Source organism: Oryctolagus cuniculus, chromosome 19 (genome assembly GCF_051225735.1).
Source record: "Oryctolagus cuniculus isolate XC-2025 breed Fujian yellow rabbit chromosome 19, ASM5122573v1, whole genome shotgun sequence".
Taxonomy (NCBI): domain Eukaryota; kingdom Metazoa; phylum Chordata; class Mammalia; order Lagomorpha; family Leporidae; genus Oryctolagus; species Oryctolagus cuniculus.
Genome location: NC_142885.1, coordinates 52,161,918 through 52,181,210, shown reverse-complemented (window position 1 = coordinate 52,181,210; position 19,293 = coordinate 52,161,918). Strand labels below are relative to the sequence as shown.

The 19,293-nt window shown below is 40.0% G+C and overlaps 1 protein-coding gene across 28 annotated transcripts in view; it reads left to right on the top strand.

Annotated features, from left to right (window-relative positions):
• The window catches only part of TNRC6A (trinucleotide repeat containing adaptor 6A), a 101,984-nt gene that overhangs the window by 38,537 nt on the left and 44,154 nt on the right, over nucleotides 1-19,293 (top strand). For 16 of the 28 annotated variants that reach the window (XM_089321712.1, XM_089321714.1, XM_051847522.3 and 13 more), the window contains one exon: nucleotides 16,773-17,210. The exons of 10 other annotated variants lie outside the window; for them this stretch is intronic. In XM_089321712.1, coding sequence (XP_089177838.1) covers nucleotides 16,773-17,210 — 438 coding nt within the window. Of the gene's footprint in view, nucleotides 1-16,772; nucleotides 17,211-18,148; nucleotides 18,251-19,293 lie in introns of those variants that run through there. 2 more of the 28 variants (XM_089321718.1, XM_089321715.1) reach the window with 1 other exon arrangement.

The following is a 19,293-nucleotide window of genomic DNA, read 5'->3' as shown; positions in this document are numbered from 1 at the left end:
GTTATAGAGATTTGTCATATACACTTCACTCAGTTTCCCCCACTGTTAACATCTTACATTACTGTGGTACATTTGTCAAAACCAAGAAACTGACATAACTTGCGCTGATTCACCTAGACTTTCTTTAGGATTTGCCAGTTTCACAAAGTAACTTTGAATTTTGGTTAAAATTTTGAAATCCATGGATATGAAAAGCCTACAGAAAGCTAAAAATGTATACTATGAAAAAGCTGTGCATAAATTTCACAAATTTTTTGTAAGAAACATCTTTTGAAAATTTTTTAATTTATTTGAAAGACAGTTGTTTCCCATCCATGGTTCATGCTCCAGATTCCTGTGATGGCTGGGGTCGGTCTGGTTCAAAGCTGGAAGCCAGGAACTCAGTCTGAGTCTGTCATGTGGGAGTCAGGGTCTCAACTGCTTGAGCCATCACCTGCTGTCTCCTGAGATGTGCATTAGTGGGAAGCTGCAAACAGGAGCAGAACTGACCCTGGGACAGACACTCTGATAAGGGATGCAGGTGTCTCAACCACAAAGTCAAGATCTTGTCCCTAAACTTGTAATCCCACATTCCATGAACTTGTTGATGCACCTTCATATGGCGTCTATAAAAACAACATGTGTAGCCACCTGTGACTATCAAGTGTTTGGAATGAGATGTGGCTAATGTGACTAAGGAACTTGGTTAGAGTCAGGCTGCTAGTGCTCAGCCTGAGCATCAGCTATTAGGCTGTAGTACCCCCTGTAGAATTCTGTCTTAGTGAACATTTCTTTTCACAACTATTTCCCTTTCCAGCTGAATAACACCTATTAATACTGATGTCATGCAGTGGCAAACCTATTTTTAATATAAGATTTTTTTTGGTAACATAATATAAATTTTGACCAGCTTTCTTAGATTAATACAGTTAGTTTTTATTTGTGGCAATGGATTCAGGATTCATTAAATTAAAATGCAGACCAGTGTAATGAGTTGCATAATGAAGTTGTTTCAGGTTTTTACCTGTGACTTCAGCTTTGAAAATTTAAAAGTTTTTCAGAGCATGAGTATTTGAATGTTTGGGTAATTAGAATGTCTTTTTAAAATATGAGTATCTCAGTGAAACAGTAAATGAGTTAAGTGTTGAAAAGTTTATGGTGAGATACAGAGATCGATCAAATTTAAAGTGCTCTATGGCCTATATAATATAATGACTGGTAGGCATTAATTTCTCATCTTCAGCAAGATTTATTTATTTATTTTATTTGAAAGGCAGAATTACAGAGAAAGGAAGAGACAGAGAAAGAGAGAGATCTTCCCAGACTGAAGCCAGGAGCTTCTTCCAGGTCTCCCACCTGGGTGCAGGGGTGTGAAGACTTGGGCCATCCTGCACTGCCTTCCCCAGGGAGCTGGGACTCAAACCGGTGCCTATATGGGATGCTGGTCCTGCAGGCCATGGTTTAACCTGCTGTATCACAGCGCCGACCCCAGAAAGTAAAACAATTTTGAGGACCAAACAAACTTACTCTAAAAGCTTTCTGTATTCTTCGATCTCCTGGGAGGTCCTCATATTGATGCCAGATTTAGTGCGAATACAGTACAGCCCAGAACCCCTAGAGTCAAATGATCCTCCTGCCTTAGCTTCCCAAATAGCTGGGACTTAAGGTGTACCCAGCCTTTTTGTTTTTAAAGAATGATTTATTTATTTGAAAGGCAGACTAATACAAGAGTGGGAAAGACAGGTATTTTTCATTTGTTTCTCATTCCACAAATGTGTGAAACGTCCAAGGCTAGGCTATGCTGAATCCAAGATCCAGGAACTCTATTCAGATCTCCCATATAGGCCTCAGGGGCTTGTGGGCTGTCTTCTGCCACAGCATTAGCAGGAAGCTGGATTGTAAGCATGGAGTAACCAAGACTTGTACCAGGCTCTCAGAGAGAGGTCTTCTATCTGCTGGGGTTCATGCCCTGAATGGCCACAACAGCCGGAGCTGAGCTGATCCAAAGCCAGGAGCCAGAAGCTTATGCATGGGTGCAGGGGTCCAAAGACTTGGGCCATCTTCTGCAGCTCTCCCAGGTGCATTAGCAGGGAGCTGGATTCGAAATACAGCAGCAGGACTCAAACCAGCGCCTGCAGGCTGGAACTTTAACTCGCCACACTACAGTGCTGGCCCCTCTCATTGTATTTCCATTTTCATCTTTATTCTAGTAAATGTAAATATATTTTTTAAAGACTTTTATTTGTTTGCCTGTGAGCTCAGCTTACCATTCCATTTTTTCCATAGTTTTAATTTATTGTTTACAACATTGTTGACTGTAATCCTTGTGTGTTATACATCAGATCTCTAGATTTATTCATGTTATGTAACTGTAACTTTGTACCTTTTGATTTACATCTCCCTGTTCCCCTCATCCTCACCCCTGATGACACCATTCTACTCTCTACCTCTGTATATTTTTGAAATCATATAGTATTTTTATTTCTTTGGCTTGTTTCACTTAGTATAATGTGGCTTTATTTATTTATTTTATGAAAGAGTTACACAGAGAAGAGGCAGAGAGAGAGAGGTCTTCCATCTGCTGGTTCACTCCCCAGTTGGCTGCAACGGCTGGAGCTGTGCCGATCTGAAGCCAGGAGCTTCTTTCAGGTCTCTGACATGGGTGCAGGGGCCCAAGGACTTGGGCCATTTTGTGCTGCTTTCCCAGGCCACAGCAGAGAGCTGGATTGGAAGTGGAGCAGCCAGGACTAGAACCGGTGCCCATTTGGGGTACCGGCACTGTAGGCAGCGGTTTTATCTGCTACACTACAGGGCCAGCCCCATCGCTTAGTATAATGTTTAACCATATTGTGCAGATGGCAAGATCTCCTTTAAGGCTGAATATTTTTTCCGTGTGTGTGTGTGTGTGTGTGTGTATGCACACATGCATGCTACAGTTTATTTCATCTGTTAACAGACACTTAAGTTTCCATGTTTTGCAGATGAACAAGAGAATACACATATCTTCTAGGATTCTATTTTTTTCCTAAGATTTTATTTATTTATTTGAAAGGCAGAGTTACAGAGAGGCAAAAGCAGAGATACAGAGAGAGGTATCTTCTATCCTCTGGTTCACTCCCTAAATGGCCACAGCTGCTGGGGCTGGGCCAAACCGAAGTCAGGAGCTTCTTCAGGTCTTCCACATGGATGCAGGGGCCCAAACAGTTGGCCCATCTTTTGCTTTCCTTCCCAGGTGCATTAGCAAGGAGCTGGATTGGAAGTGCAGCAGCCGGGACTTGAGCCGGCGCCCATATAGGATGCTGACACTGTAGGTTGCAGCTTTACCTGCTTTGCCACAGCACAGGTCCCAAACACAGATATATTTAGCAGGTGCTGATTAAATTCTTCTGGGTATATATCCAGAAAAGTACTCTCTGGGTCACATGGTAGTTCTGATTTTAATTTTTTGAGACTCCATTGGGTGTTAATTTTCTCAGTGGTGAAGCGTTCTATTTCAGGAACTTTGGTGGCTTGACAGGGATTAATGCATAGATTTTTATAGAAAACTGAGGCCCAAATAAGTTGTGACTTCAAGTGTGTAACATAATAGCACTCATAAAAAGTACTACTCATGGAACTGTTGAAGCCACTGAAAGCTTAAGATGCCAGTTCCAGAGACTCTAGTCCCAAGACTGAAGCATCATCCCTTTAGCACACCTGTGGTCCATTTCTGTCAGACAGGTGAGGAGGTTCTGCTATTAGAACTGAAGTTTAATTCAGTGTTTTCTCTATAGTTTACATAGCAGAAATACTGAGTTTTGTTTTATTGACTGGTATTGAGTGTAATACTAGACTAGGTTATGATTCCAAATGTGGTATGATCATTTTTTGCTTTATAGGATTTTTTTTTTTTTAAGTGAGATACCCTTTTTTAATTTGAAAGGCAGAGTTAGAGGCAGAGACAGGGAGAGATCTTCATCTTCTGGGTCACTCTCCCAGTAACTGCAGCAGGCAGGACTAAGCCCATCCAAAACCAGGAGCCAGGAGTTTCTTCGGGTCTCCCACATGGGTACAGGGGGCCAAGTACTTGGGCCATCTTCGCTGCTTTCCCAGGGATATTAGGAGGGAGCTGGATCAGAAGTGGAGCAGCCAGAACTCCAACTGCCACACATGGGATGCCATTGTCTGCAACCCTGGCCCTGTGGGATGTCTTGAAGGCACATGTGTTAACCTTTTTGAAATGGAAGCAGAGGTTTATATGGTTAAGTTTTACTAAAGGCAGATGGTTTTTTTTCTACGGATGTGCGTGTAGCAAATACAGTGTGTAGCTCTGTACTAACAGGATGAAAAACATGATGCTTTCTGCTTTCATGGGGAAAAGTCAGTAAAATTAATATTTTTAGGTATACCAAAGTCAGCATTTTCCCTTTCTTCTTATTGAGAAGGAAAATTATTTATATGGATATATATATATATATATATATATATATGTTAAGTCTAAAATTATGTGCTCAGTAAATGAAGACTGCTAAGGGCTCCTTTTTTCACTTAGGCAAGAATCACTTAGTCTTTTTTTTTTTTAAAGATTTATTGTTATTTGTTTGAAAGGCAGAGTCATGGGGTGGGGGTGGGGGCAGGCAGATCTTCCTTCTGCTGATTCATTCTTCAAACGGCCACAACAGCCAGGGATGTACCAGGCCAAAGCCAGGAGCCTGCAGGTTCTTCTACATGGCTGTACTTCTACTACATGGCTGCTGAGGCCCAAGCACTTGGGCCATCCTACACTGATCTTCCAGGTTTATTAGCAGCAAGGCGTCAGAAGTAGTGGTAGAACCTGCTATGCCACAATGCAAGTCCCAGAATCACTTAATTTCTAACAAATATACTATGTGTTTGCTTATAAATACTAACAAATTATTAAAATTGGTAGAAATGGAAAATTTTGTATATTCAGATGTCTTTGATGAAACTGAGTAATATAAGACAGAATAGATAGGAGAAAAATAAAAGAGTGCAATGAGCAAAGTGAGCTATTGTCAATAACTAGCTAGATTCAGGAGAAAAAAACGAAAATTGTTGGAAGTTTGTAGGAGCATCTGAAAGTTGGGTCCTGAACCCTGAGATTCCACCTTGGCAATAATTTGTTTCAAAGGAAACAAATCTGTTGCCTCCTGGTTTAAATTTTGGAGTAGAAATAAAGATGGATTGGCAAGAGAAGCTTTGTCAGTTATAGTGAGTTACAGGGAAGCTCTAGAGTAGGAAAAGCCACAGTGTACACCATAAATTGCTTGTCTGTGTTTAATTTATACTTTAATATTTCTTTAAAGAACGCCATTTCTGTCCCTTCGAATGCATACTGAATGAGAGCTTTCTCTGAGTGTGGAAGCCTTCAGGAAAATGTACTTGGTATAGCAGGGCTTTGGGGTAGCAGTTCTGGCCAGAAGCCAAAAGCATTGAATTATCTACTGAAGATAATCTGGGAACTTTAGCATAGATGCAGCATACTGGCTAAAAGTCCAGGTTTCTGAATCAAATAGACTTGAATTTGAATATTTCCTTTTTACTTCTCATTTCCATGACCTTGGCAAGTTTCTTAACCTCTAAACTTGGTCTCTGAAAAGGAGATAATGCAGCCTGCTTCAGTGTTGTGGGAATGAAAAGTTATATAGAACATAAGCTATAGGTTCCAGATGTAGTAGATGCTGAGTGTATAACACATATCTTACTTCTAAGTGTGCTGTTTAGAAATTCTTGATTTGTAGCTCTTAGAGATGCACTAAGCTAAAATACCACTTCAGCTATTCCGGTAGAAATGAATGGTAGCATTTTGTCTTATTTTTCCATTAATGTTAATTCATAGAGCATACCTTCATGTTTTAGTTTTATCAGTTTTAATGATTATAAGTAACTTTGAAAGTGGCTAACCCATAATTAGCCATTCCTGTTTTTTAAAAAGATTTATTTATTTGAAAGGCAGAATGACAGGAAAAGGGAGAGATAGGCCAATGCCAGAAGCCAGAAACTCCAGTGGGGTCTCCCACTTGGGTGGCAGGGCCCCAGGACTTGAACCATCTTCCACTGCCCTCCCAAGTGCATTAGCGTTTTCCCTTTTGTTTAGAGTTTGTTTTTGCTCTTGTAATTAAGATGAAATATAATGTGCAAGTATACTAGAAGGAACATTTGTTTGTGGGGGGTGGGGTGGGAAGAGGCTCAGATTTAAACTGCGCTGTTTACCAGATGTTAGAGCAAGGGCATCTTTCTTCTGAGTCTCAGTTGCCTCTTCTGTAAAATGTGGCTATTTTAAATGTATAGAATCATTGTGAAGCTAAAGAGATAATAGATAACCTTGCCAGCTGGCATCCTACTGGTGTGTGATCAATTTTGATTTCTACCACTGTGGTATTGCAGTATCCTAGCAGTGTTTCAGCCTCATGTTTGTTTATTTTTTGAAGATTTATTTTATTTATTTGAAAGAGAGGGAGAGACAGATCTTCCATCTGTTGATTCACTCCCCAGATGGTTGCAACTGCTGGAGCTGGAGCTGGGGCTGGGACTGGGGCTGGGCCAAGCTGAAGCCAGGAGCTTCTTCCAGGTATTCCCATGAGGGTGAAGGGGCCCAAGCACTTGGGCCATCTTCTGCTGCTTTTCCAGGCCATAGCTGAGATTTGTATTTAGAATCTTTTACTTTAAATCATTCTTCCTGCTACTAACTTCTAGATAGCTTTAACAACAACAACAACAACAACAACAACAACAACAAAGATTTCTCTATCTATTTGAAAGGCAGAGTTGTTACAGAGGGGCAGGGAGAGGGTGGAGAGAGTCTTCCATCTTCTGGTTCATGCCCCAGATAGCCACAATGCCTGGAGCTGCACCAATCCGAAGCCAGGAGCATTTTTAAGATTTATTTATTTATTTGGAAGTCAGAGTTACAGAGAGAAAGAGGTCTTTCATCCATTAGTTCACTCTCCAGTTGGCCATGACGGCCAGAGCTGTGCCCATCTGAAGCCAGGAGCCTGCAGCTTCTTCCAGGACTCCGATATGGGTGCAGGGGCCCAAGGACTTGTGCCATTCTCCACTGCTTTCCCAGGCCATAGCAGAGAGCTGGATCGGAAGTGGAGCAGCCAGGACTCAAATTGGTGCCCATATGGGATGCCAGCACTGCGGGTGGCAGCTTTACCTGCTAGGCTACAGCACCAGCCCCCGTAGATAGCTTTTTAAAGGTGTTATCCTTTGAGTTAAAATGGAAGCCAAAGTTCTAGGTGTTGATATAGGGTCTTAGAGAAACTCCAAACTTACTTAGACCTGAAAGCCCTATGTGATACTTGTTTTTTTAAAATAGTTTCTCCTTAGTAAGTATGAGGCTGAAGAATATGTTGACTCTGAACAATTCTAATTAAGCAAATTTGGGGTACCCATATGGGATGCCAGCACCACAGGCAGATACTTAACCTACTATACCACAGCACTGGCTCCATAAACTTTTGCTTTTAAGGGATGGATGTGCCTGTACCTGGGAGATAGATCTTTCATTATCTCACTTTTCTGAAATCTTACATATTAGGACAAGATTCAGTGGATAGGTTAACCAGAGATTTTGCAGATAGCATGTTGTGAATATTGTAGGTGTCTTCCATCTCTGAATGATGATCCTGTACTTTAGATCAGATACAACTTGCTCATTTTGCTGAAGAGCATAATTTGTTTATAGGTTGATTTCATTCTAAATTTCTTCAGTGAAGAAGCTTAGGGAAGTATCTTATTAAATGATATAGACCTGGAGAAGTTATCAAGATAAAGGAGCTGTTCTTTTTGTGTTAGTCATTCAAGATAGGGGATGTTTGAATAGAAAGCTAAGCGTCCCGCAAGGGAGCAGAGTTAAAGAGAATACAGTCACATATTAGAAACATTAACGATAGAGAAGAAAGGAGTAAGTGATATTGCCCGATAGACAAATTTTAAATATGCTAGTTGTGTGTTAACTTTTATTCTAAGGTTTTTATTTCATAGCTTAAAATAATGGCCTGTAATAAAGATTTTATTTTATTATTATTTTTTTTTTGACAGGCAGAGTGGACAGTGAGAGAGAGAGACAGAGAGAAAGGTCTTCCTTTGCCGTTGGTTCACCCTCCAATGGCCGCGGCGCCGGCCAATAAAGATTTTAAAGAATGCTTATTTGTAGTGATGATCCTTTAAAACTATCATTTGGGCCGGCGCCGCTGCTCAATAGGCTAATCCTCCGCCTGCAGTGCCAGCACCCTGGGTTCTAGTCCCAGTCGGGGCACCAAATTCTGTCCTGGTTGCTCCTCTTCCAGTCCAGCTCTCTGCTGTGGCCCTGGAGTGCAGTGGAGGATGGCCCAAGTGCTTGGGCCCTGCATCTGCATGGGAGACCAGGAGGAGGCACCTGGCTCCTGGCTTCGGATCAGCGCGGTGCTCCGGCCGCAGTGGCCACTGGGGGGTGAACCAACGGAAGGAAGACCTTTCTCTCTGTCTCTCTCTCTTTCTCACTAACTCTGTCTATCAAAAACAAAACAAAACACTGTGTATTCTACAGATGTTTACTAAAATGAACATCTGTTTTGATTGTTTCATTCCTTTTAATAATTCAAATCCATATTTATATGTGGTTATTTTCTGGAGATAAACTTTAACACTAACACTTTGTTTTTTAAAAGTGTTATGATATTTTGTATATACTAAACCTATCATTTCTGCCAGTATTTCAGAAGATTGACTATGTAGCCAATGTGAACCCTATTGTCAAAACTAAATTGTTGACTTACAAATAGGATTACTATCAAGACTTGAGTTATTAAGGCATTGAAATTGATATTTTGGGCTTGGTAATATTCAGATAATTGATGACAGCTTAATTTTTAAATTGTTTCTATTAAACTTGTAGATAGTAAAAATGAAGTTCATTATTTTTCTGAAATGCATATATTAAAAATTACATTTTAAATACTATTTTAAAGAAATATTAAAGAGATTTTGTAAAATTTGAACTTGGTATATTTAGAATTTTGGATATTACATTGTCTGTTACATATTCCTTGTTGTGAGGTAGGCATTTGGCACAGCCTGGGATGCCAGCATTCCATGTTAGAGGGCCTGAGTTTGAATCCCAGCTCTGTTCCTCACTCCAGCTTCCTGCTAATACAGTCCCTAGGAGGCACCAGTGAGGGCTCAGATGGTTGAGTTTGTAGCTCCTGGCTTCAAGTAGATGCATTTTTGTTCAGTGAACCAGCTAATGGGAGATCTCTGTCTCTCTCTCTCTGCCTTTCAAATAAATAAACCTTTAAAGTATTTTAAAAGACGTGGTTGTGAGTTTTTACAAATTCATAGAATTTATTCTATAGTTTTATAGGATATGTTTTTACATGCATAATACAAAACTCGAAGTAGAAAAATGGCAAAAATTATTAATTCTATTGTATTATTCAGTCGTGTTATTTCACAAAATTGGAAGCCTGAATTTGGAATGTAGTTTAGAAAATGTTGCCTTCAGTTCTCTGAATAAACAATTTTTTCATTCTTAAAAATCCAGCTTATTTATTTATGGGCCAAATTTGGATTTTGCCATTCTCCTCTATACCGTGGCAAAAAATATATATGCAGTTTCTTACTGTATGTGTATGTTTTATACTAACTGAATAAAGTAGTTACCGTTACTGTCTTCCTATTCATTGTTCTGTCCTTTTTACCAATTCTTGATGACTTCATCTCACAAATGCTGGTATTCTGTGATAGCTGCTCATCAGTGGTGTTCTGTGTTCTGTGGATTCGGTCATCTCCTATGCTGCCAGGTCTTAAACTGTTCATTCAGCCCGCAGGTCTTAAGCCTTGCTGTGCTTTGTGTTTGGAATGCCAGTGATAACATGAGAGAGAAGTAAGAAACCAGAACCTGGGGGCACATGCACTGCCGTGTAAAAGTTGTGAGAGTTTTATCACAATGAAGAGGGGCAACTTGGTTTCTAAGACGCTTCTGAGATGAACTGAATCTGAGTGGGCTTAGGTTGTGATTGAGTGTTTCCGAGTTGGGCAGGAAGATTTGCATGGAGAATATCAAGGCATCTTAGGCAAAAGGAATAGTGACTACTTGGTGTGTCATGGAAGAGAAGGGAATGAATGTAGATGTAGCAGGATAAGAATCTGGGAAAATGGTATAGATGTGTCATACCAAGGAGTTTAAGTTAATTTTGAAAGTGATTTTTGATGCAGAGAACTTGGGGAGGGGCGAAAGTGGGTGGAATGGAAATAGAGGCTTGAGCCAGGGAGACCCATTAGGGGATTTTGCAGGGTAAGGTGATGATGACCTTAATCACAGCAGTGGCACTGGGGACACTCAGGTGAATTTGAGTTCTATCAAGGAGATCATCTATTAGGCTTGTTGACTGACTAGACAGATGTAGGAGGATGGGGAGAAACTGAGGATGATATTCTTGCCTAAGTAACTAGGTAGTCTACTGAGTGAAGTGAGCACATGTTTTCTCCTACTTTTTTTGCACTTACAACTTTTTTTTCCCCTTTTCTTCTGTTATTTAAACCAGCTCTTTACATCCTGTCATTTCTTCTCACTTCTGTGACTCTCATGACTTCTTTTCCTACCTCTATGTTGAGTCCTAAATCCATAACTCCAGAACCATGTATTCATTTGGCTTTCTGTCACAGTTGATCTGAGGACAAGACCCCTGGAAGGTTCCCTGAAATTCTTTCTTTTGTTGCACAATGTCAGAACTATTTTCGTAGTAACAGGAGTTCAGTTGCCCTCATCACTCTTGCTTTTGAATATATAATGGAGTGTTCCAGAGGCTACGTATTGTGGGATATCAGAACTGATTGGGTAGAGGTGCTTATGTGATCGTGCATTGCCTTCTGTTAAGCCAGAAAGGAAAAGACTTGCAAAAACGTCTAACACTGCCATGCATTTTGCTTTGGGGAAAAATACATTTATATTAACATGAAAGCTTTATGTGAGTTAATAAATATTCTTCAAATTTCTCTTATTAAACTTCTATAGGATAATATCTATAGACGTAACCTATATAGGAAAACCATTTGGAGTTCTCATTTAAGACTATGAAGGAGTCTTGAGACCAAATTAACTGCTATCCTTTTGTAACAAACCTAATAAAACCTAAAATGAAACTCATTCTTGCATACTTCCCAGACATGATTTTTGTCTTGTATTTCAAATCTTGGTAAATGGTACCACTGTCTATCCAGGTTCCCAGGTCAAACACCTGGGCTCACCCCTTATTCCTTCTTTTCTTATCCACATGTTAATATTAATCATTAACATTTATTGAGTACAACCTAGGCACTGTTCCCAGTTCTTGTCATCTATCATCTTGTTAAAGCTTCACGATAAACTTACCCTTGGTTCACAGATAAGGAATTTGAGGTATAGTGTGGTCAAGTACCCTGCTTGTAGTCATAGAGCTAGTAAGTGGCAGAGCTGAGATTGGAATCTGTAAAGTCTTTTGAATCTGTACTTATTTGTCCTGGAGCAGTTTATGTAAGATTAATATTACATTTCTTGATAAACACAGGCTTTCTTGATGTAAAGTCATCTGGACCTGGTGCTTTTTGAAGGATAAATCTTGGAGAAACTTTGCAGTTTCTTTTGTTTGTATTACCAGCCCTTCTCTTCCATGAGCTTGTTTTGGTAAATTTTATTTTCGAAATTGCAGCCAGTAGGCCAAATCTGGCTCACTGTCTGTTTTTGCATATGAAACATTGTTGGAATACAGTCACATCCATTCATTTACCTATTATGTGTGACTGCTCTTATACTCCAGTAGCAGAGTTAAGAAGTTGTGGCAGAGGCTGTGTCGTTTGCAAAGTCGAAAATGTTTACAGTCTTGCATTTTATGTGAAGAATTTACCATCCCATTACAGAACGTTATTCAGTTCAGCTGATTTTTCTGTTTTATTGGTGTAAGTTGTGTATAATATTCCTTGCTTTCCAGAATCTACATTTGAAGTTAATGTCTTCCTTTTTATTTGCAGTACCATTTACATCTCTTCTTTTTGATTATTTGGAATCAGTAAAATTTTATTTGACTTATTCATAACAATTTTATGTTGGTGTTTCATCTTCTTCTATCTTCTGCAGCTACCTAAATGTCACTAGATTTAGAGGTATATCTTTCTTAAAAATATTATAGTAAAGTGGCTGGCACTGTGGTTTAGCTGGTAAAGTGCCGGCATCCATATGGGCACTGGTTCAAGACCCTGCTGCTCCACTTCTGATCCAGCTCTTCTTCTGTGGCCTGGGAAAGTGAGGGAAGAGGGCCCAAGTGTTTGGGCCCCTTCACGCATGTGGGAGACCCAGAAGTTCTAGGCTCCTGGCTTTGGATTGGCCCAGCCCAGCCGTTACAGCCATTTGGGGAGTGAACCAGCAGATGGAAGACCTTTCTCTCTACCTTTGCCTCTGTCTCTCTGTAACTCTGCCTTTCAAATAAATAAATAAACCTTTAAAAATAAAGTATAGGAAAAACAAAAAAGTAAGATAGCATTGATAAGTAAAAATATGTGGTCCTGAGGAGTCTGTGAATAAATTTCCCCATTTCTTCTGTGTTGATACTTAAACTACTTAACTCTCTTTCCTCTTCGTCAGTGTTGAATCATTCCCTCTAGATTTTCAAACTGTTTATAATTAAGTGTAAATAAATATCTCAATTTTAGAAATTTTTTTTGTTTTTCCATTTTCATTTCACAGGTTAGCTAGTCGCTTTTTTCATAGCTACATGTCTTAGATTTATTGATTTACTTGTAAAGTCATTTCTTTTATCACTGAATAAGTCATTCTTTCTCTTTCCTTTAGTTGATTTTTCACATTCTTTAATTAGATTGTAACTTTTCTCAGTTGTTGGGAATAATTAAGGCTATAAATTTTTCCATGAGTGCTGGTTTAGCAGTATCTCAAAATTTATTAGTTGTAGTGGTTTTACTATTTTTTGAAACCCTGAAGTTTGTATATTTATTTCATCTTCCACTTGGAATTTATTAAAGACAGTTTTATTTGCTAGTTTTGTTGTAGTGATGTTTTTGTGTGAGAAATTTGTATTGTCATCCTGAAACATCTGCGTTATTGTATTCTTTGCCCTTTATTGATGTTTTTTCAGTACTGCATGGGGTAGGGGTGTGTCCTTGAATAGACTTTCTTCCATGACTGGGTAATCTTCAGAAAGGTATTACCTGTTTTCAGAGTGTATCGATTTGGTTTGGTAGGGTTTTCTTTTCCAGTTTCTTCTCTTTCTGTCTCCGTTTGGTTTACATATTTTGATACTTTGTTGTCATTATATAAAAGTTCTTAACTGTTTATATATTTTTACTTCTCTTATTAATATATCTCTTAATCTCTTAATCTTTTTGATGTTTTTCTCCTTGAGTTTTCTTTTGTCTAATATTAAGGTTGCTTTTATTTTAATTTTCTTAGCATTTCTTGGTAGTATATACTTTTTTTTTTTTTTTTTGACAGGCAGAGTGGACAGTGAGAGAGAGAGACAGAGAGAAAGGTCTTCCTTTGCCGTTGGTTTACCCTCCAATGGCCGCCGCGGCCGGCGCGCTGCGGCCGGCGCACCGCGCTGATCCGATGGCAGGAGCCAGGAGCCAGGTGCTTTTCCTGGTCTCCCATGGGGTGCAGGGCCCAAGCACCTGGGCCATCCTCCACTGCACTCCCTGGCCACAGCAGAGGGCTGGCCTGGAAGAGGGGCAACCGGGACAGGATCCGGCGCCCCGACCGGGACTAGAACCCGGTGTGCCGGCGCCGCTAGGCGGAGGATTAGCCTAGTGAAGTAGTATATACTTTTTATTTTTCAGATTTTCTGTATTGTATTTGTTTCAAAAGTGCCTTTTAAAAAGTATATTCCTTCAGTTTTTCTTTTCTTAACCTAGTTTAATAGGCTGTGTCTTTTAACATGTGCATTTAGCCCATTCTTATTTGTTGAGAGTACAGATATTTTAAGGTTTACTCTTGGCGTTTTCTTTTGAATGTTATATTAACCACAATTTTGAAACTTTTATTCTCATTTTCTGTATCTATTGAACGGATGGAGTTTTTAATGTTCTTCTCCCCCACCCCCTTTCTGGTGGTTTGAGAGCTTATTGATAAAATTAGTTTAGATTTTTAGCTGCACATAGAGAGTTGCCAAAATATTTCAGTATTTATATCTGTTCTCCAGTAACCCTTTATCCCCCACCTGGTACCCACTTGTTAGCTGCTTTTTTATTCATTATTACCTGATCACAATGTATTTCTGAGATTATACTTCATTATTTAGTTTAATGTTATAATTTATAGATAATTGTCTAAAGTGTTAGCTGGTTTCTGTGAATTTTTCCTGGTCCCAGAAACAAATGCATGTCTTGTTCTTGTTTTCCGCTTGGTGCTTTGTGGAGGCGTACAGTAGTTCTTTGAACTTGAGGTGGGTTGCTGGGTCACAGATGTAGATACTGCCGTGAACCCTGGTCACTTGTGATGTAGTGTTAAGGTTCTTTACATGTTTTTATGTAGGCTATTCAGTGTTTAGATGCAGGTTATCTTCTAAGTTTTGAATATATGAAATGAATTTTCTTGCTTTCTCACATGTAACACTTTGTTTAGGTATAAAATTGTTACCACAGTGTAACAGTGTATAGTGTGTGAAGGCATGTTGACAGGCACTGTATGAGCATAGCACTAATGGTACCACTTTGCTCACATTCAGTTGCCAGATGCAATGCTGAGTCTAGTGCTAAGCATATAATACTGAGTTTGAGCTTTTATGTTCCCTGATTTCATGGTTATGGGAAACTTTTGGTTTTGGAAGAACTTCAGAATATTTCATTGCCTTATTTTCCTCATGAAATAAGTGTCTTTAATAACTAATATTTGCTTATTTTTATGTGATGCTTACAAAGGAATGTACATTATTGCTACATATTAGAAGCATTAAATTGTCTATGAAAGGAAATTTTCATACACAGCTATAGAAAACACTTGGCCCAAATTATTAATACGAGACTTGTCTGGATTCCACACGATAGAATGCTTATCATTTTTTTTACTGTGATTCCTCCTGCATGGCTTGTTTTACTTTAGAAATTAAGTCATACTAGGGAAATAACAGGCCAGAATCACATATTAAAAAGTATTAGTATGAGTGACATGGGCTAAATCCACCAGATGTTTAGAGAAGACAAACAGTGGTAAAGTTAGATTGTTAAATGAATAGAGGCATAGAGCTGAGACGGAAAGGAAGTAGAGTGACTATTCTGACAAACACAGGTGACCAAGGTTTTAATCAAAGGGTCATATTCATTGTAGGCATTTTGTAAATATTTCTTTTATTTCAGCCACAATAGTAGACTCTGTAAGTGGTTCCCATACACTGCTCACTTGACAGAGATCGTCCCTGCTGCATAGAGAGGAAGACCCAGAGATAACCCAAGTGGTAGGGGTGGGGCTATTTTAATTCCAGAACTGAAGCTTTAACCATTGAACAGAGGCTTTTCTCTGTGTCCTCAGCAGTAACGTGGAGGTGTTTACTTCACTTACCTGTCACTGGTGTCTATGAAGATGTAACAAAATCTCATAGGAACATTAAGCTGCTACGCAAGTGTAAGGAGGTATTGTGGGGCCACACTGTAGTGCTGCTCCAGCAACACCAGCTTCCCATATTGACACTGGTCCGAGTCCTGGCTGCTTCCTGCTAACGCGCCTGGGTAGGCAGCAGAGGATGCCCAAGTGCGGGGGTGCTTGCTGCTCATGTGGGAGACCTAAATGGAGTTTCAGGTTCCTGGCTTCAGCCTGGCTCAGCCCTAGCCATTGTGGTCATTTGGGGAGTGAACCAGCTGGTAGAAAATCCTCACCTCACCCCATCTCATCCCCACCCCTGCACTCTGTCTGTCAAATTGAAAAAAACAAACAAACAAACAAACAAAAAAAAAAACCCTTGTTTTTTGAAGTGGTAGTGTGCTAGTCTCTAAAGAATAGGCACTATTTATATAGCTAGTGTTCTGTACTTTGTAATCATTAAAACTTTTGACCTTAGGCTATGCTGCATGGCATAGGCATCATTCCCATTTTCCAGAGGTGATAACAGGCTCAGTGAAATTTATTCAACTTGTGCAAAGACGCACCAAAAACTTGCATACTGTACTGTCTCTCGAGTTTTAGAGGTTGGTGTATTTTGATTGGTTTAAGACATTTTCATCAAGTTTGCTTCATTTCTTACAGGTGTCTAAAACAGGTGTCACTATTAACAGTGTCTGATTTTTAAGACAGTGTATCTAAGTTATGCCTCCAATTTTGATTATTCTCATAGGGCTTCAATTCTGTTGTCTTTGTGTTTATTTACATATTCTGAATTTGTCTTATTTGATTCAGACTTTACCTGTTAACAATGAAGCCAGCAGGTTTTCTGTCCTTGTTCTTGAGTTATGTTCCAAAGATGAAAAATTAGGGACAAGGTCGAAGACGAATATGAGTAGTTACTAGGGAAAGGCTACCAAAATTGATGTGCCATGTTTGTTCTTTTAGTCGTGGGGTCTTTGGTTATGTAATGAATGCTTGTCCTCAGATCAGAGAGCAGTATGGGAGAAGAGATGGTGAGTGTGAGTTGGATAGGTAGTTAGCAGAAGAATTTGACCCCCGTCAGTGATGTGTCCCAAGAAGACTTGAGTTGTGAATGAGGCTGTCCCTGAACACTTGAAGCTTCTGTTCCTTTAGGATTGTTTTTCGTAGTGCCTTTGAATTTAGATGGCTTACTGTGGAGGTATACTTTACTGGCTAATCTTTTCCACCCCTTTTCTTTTGTTGGGATTAGTGCCAGAACAGATAAAGCCCAGTGTAAGCCAGCCTCAGCCTGCCAACTCTAATAACGGCACTTCCACAGCAACCAGCACTAATAATAATGCCAAGCGAGCTACAGCCAACAGTCAGCAGCAGCAGCAGCAGCAACAGCAGCAGCAGCAGCCGCAGCCGCAGCAGCTACAGCAGCTACAGCCGCAGCCACAGCCGCAGCCGCCGCAGCAGCAGCCACAGCCGCCACCACAGGCCTTGCCTCGGTATCCTCGTGAAGTACCTCCACGATTTCGCCACCAGGAACATAAACAGCTTCTAAAGAGGGGTCAGCATTTTCCAGTCATAGCAGCAAACCTGGGATCTGCTGTTAAGGTGTTAAACAGCCAGTCAGAAGGCAGTGCTTTCACACACCAACAGCCACAAAATAACGGAGAGGTGCAGAGCAGCAAAAACCAGTCAGGTGAGAGAAGGCGTTTCCTGCACGGCTCGTCGCTGGCAGTGTAGCAAGGTCATGAACTCAGAGCTTTGTGGTGATGTGTTTGTATTTATCAGGATCTGGGCTTTAATGTCAGATTCTATACAGGAAATTGTGAATGGGGATTCTTAAAATGTTTCCTGTAAGTTACCTGCCCGTCCTACTTTCAAAATGATGATTTTGTTAATTTACTCTCCCTTTAGGTGCTGCCCATTTTAGTAGGGAGCTTATAGCTAAAATTGAGCACTTCTCCCCACGAGTCATATAAGCATTCATACATATTATTGCATTCAGTCCTCAGCAATCCCATGTGATGTAGAATAAGGAAACTGAGGCACCAGGACGTGAAATAACTTGCCCAAGATCACTCGTTACCACAGGCCATAAAAACACTGCCATTCGTGAAAATTACATCCAAATAGAGCAGATGCATTTGGGTATTTGTCTCAGAATGGCTTTTCTCGGCTCAGTAATGACTGACAGAAATAAATTTAATATGGGATTACAAATTTTCTCAAAGCCCAGTTTGTTGCAACATCTGATCATCTGATAGTTGAGTTGGTCCATCCATCCATCCATTTATTCGACTACTTAAAGCTCTACCAGAAGCCCGGTGGGAATGAGGTGCTGGAATGGAGGAGACTCAGGGTTCCCAGACCTGAAATCACTTAGAGAGGCAGTATGGCATACTGATAAAGAAGGAAGTCTAGAGCCACGTGGCTCTGGTTTTCAGGTCGCAGCTCCACTCTATCCCAGTGTGTGTGTGACCTTGGGCAGGTTATTTAATTCTCTGTGTGTCTGACTCTCATTGGAGCAGCCTTTCCTAATTGTCTCAGGTGGAATTACTCCCTTTCTACCTCTATGCTCTCTTATATATACCAAGAACTACTCTGTGCATTATAATATATTATGGTGTTTCACAGCTAATAAGTAGCAGATCCTGGACTCACAGCAAGATCTGTCTGACTCCAAAGCTATGCTCGTAACCACCATGCTGTGCTTTGGCAACATACTGGATGTGATAGGTAAGGAGGAAGAGGACATGATGTGAGTTTTCTAGTATAGGTACTTAGAAATCACAATATTATTGGAAAGGATACAAATTTAAGTTGCCATCCTGAGTTAATACTTACTCCCTATTCCCCTAGCCTCTTATTACCTGTGTGACCTTGGCCAGATAGCTTAACTCATCTGATCTCCCGTAATTTGTACAATGTGGACAGTAGTACCCAATGCTAAGGTTGCTTTGAGGAGGACTGAGTCGTAAGACATGTTAAAGCCATCAGCTCAGTGTGTTAGTACTTAAGTGATGAAGTACTTAGCTTCCCTTTAACTTCTACAGGACTTCTCCCCTTCTCAAGAAGAGTGTGATTTAGGCATATTATATTGAATACCAGGTGATAGGTAGTTGGTAATCTTCTTTGGGCAGGTCGCGTAGAAGCAGATGTGTTGGTCATCAGCTTAAAAAAATGTGATGAAAACCTTGGGGGAGATTATTTATCCAGCAAATGTTTGATTATCTTATGTGAGCTAATAAGCAAGGTGGTATGATAATTAAGAAAACAAACAGCATGGACGAGACACTATATTTAGAAAATATGTTAAATATTCATTTTTAGTTTGGGAGATGAAAGAACAAAGCTGTTTTTGAAGTGGAAACAACAGGAATGTAAGAATCTTGGTTCCAAAAGTGGGTATTTTAGTAAAACAAACCAACAGGCAGGTGTGCATTAGGATGAAAAGAAGGACTAAAGAGTAGGCCTAGGAAGACTTCAAAAAAGGCCAAGAAACAAAATCCTTGCAGTTTCTAATATTGGAGGTTAAAGTGGAAGTAGGAGGCCACAGCAATCTGAGATTTGTAATTAAATCCCCAAACAACTAGAGAATGTGGACAATGTCAGCAAAGCACTCTGGAGAAGAACCAGACTTGTACTTTTATCTTTTAAAACATGTTTCTGAATCCTCACTTACCAGCGTATTGCACATGTTTATGTTAAAATATCTTGGTAGATGCTACTAGAAATGGTAAAAGAAACTTAAGGAGCTTCTTCCAAGTCTCCCATGCCAG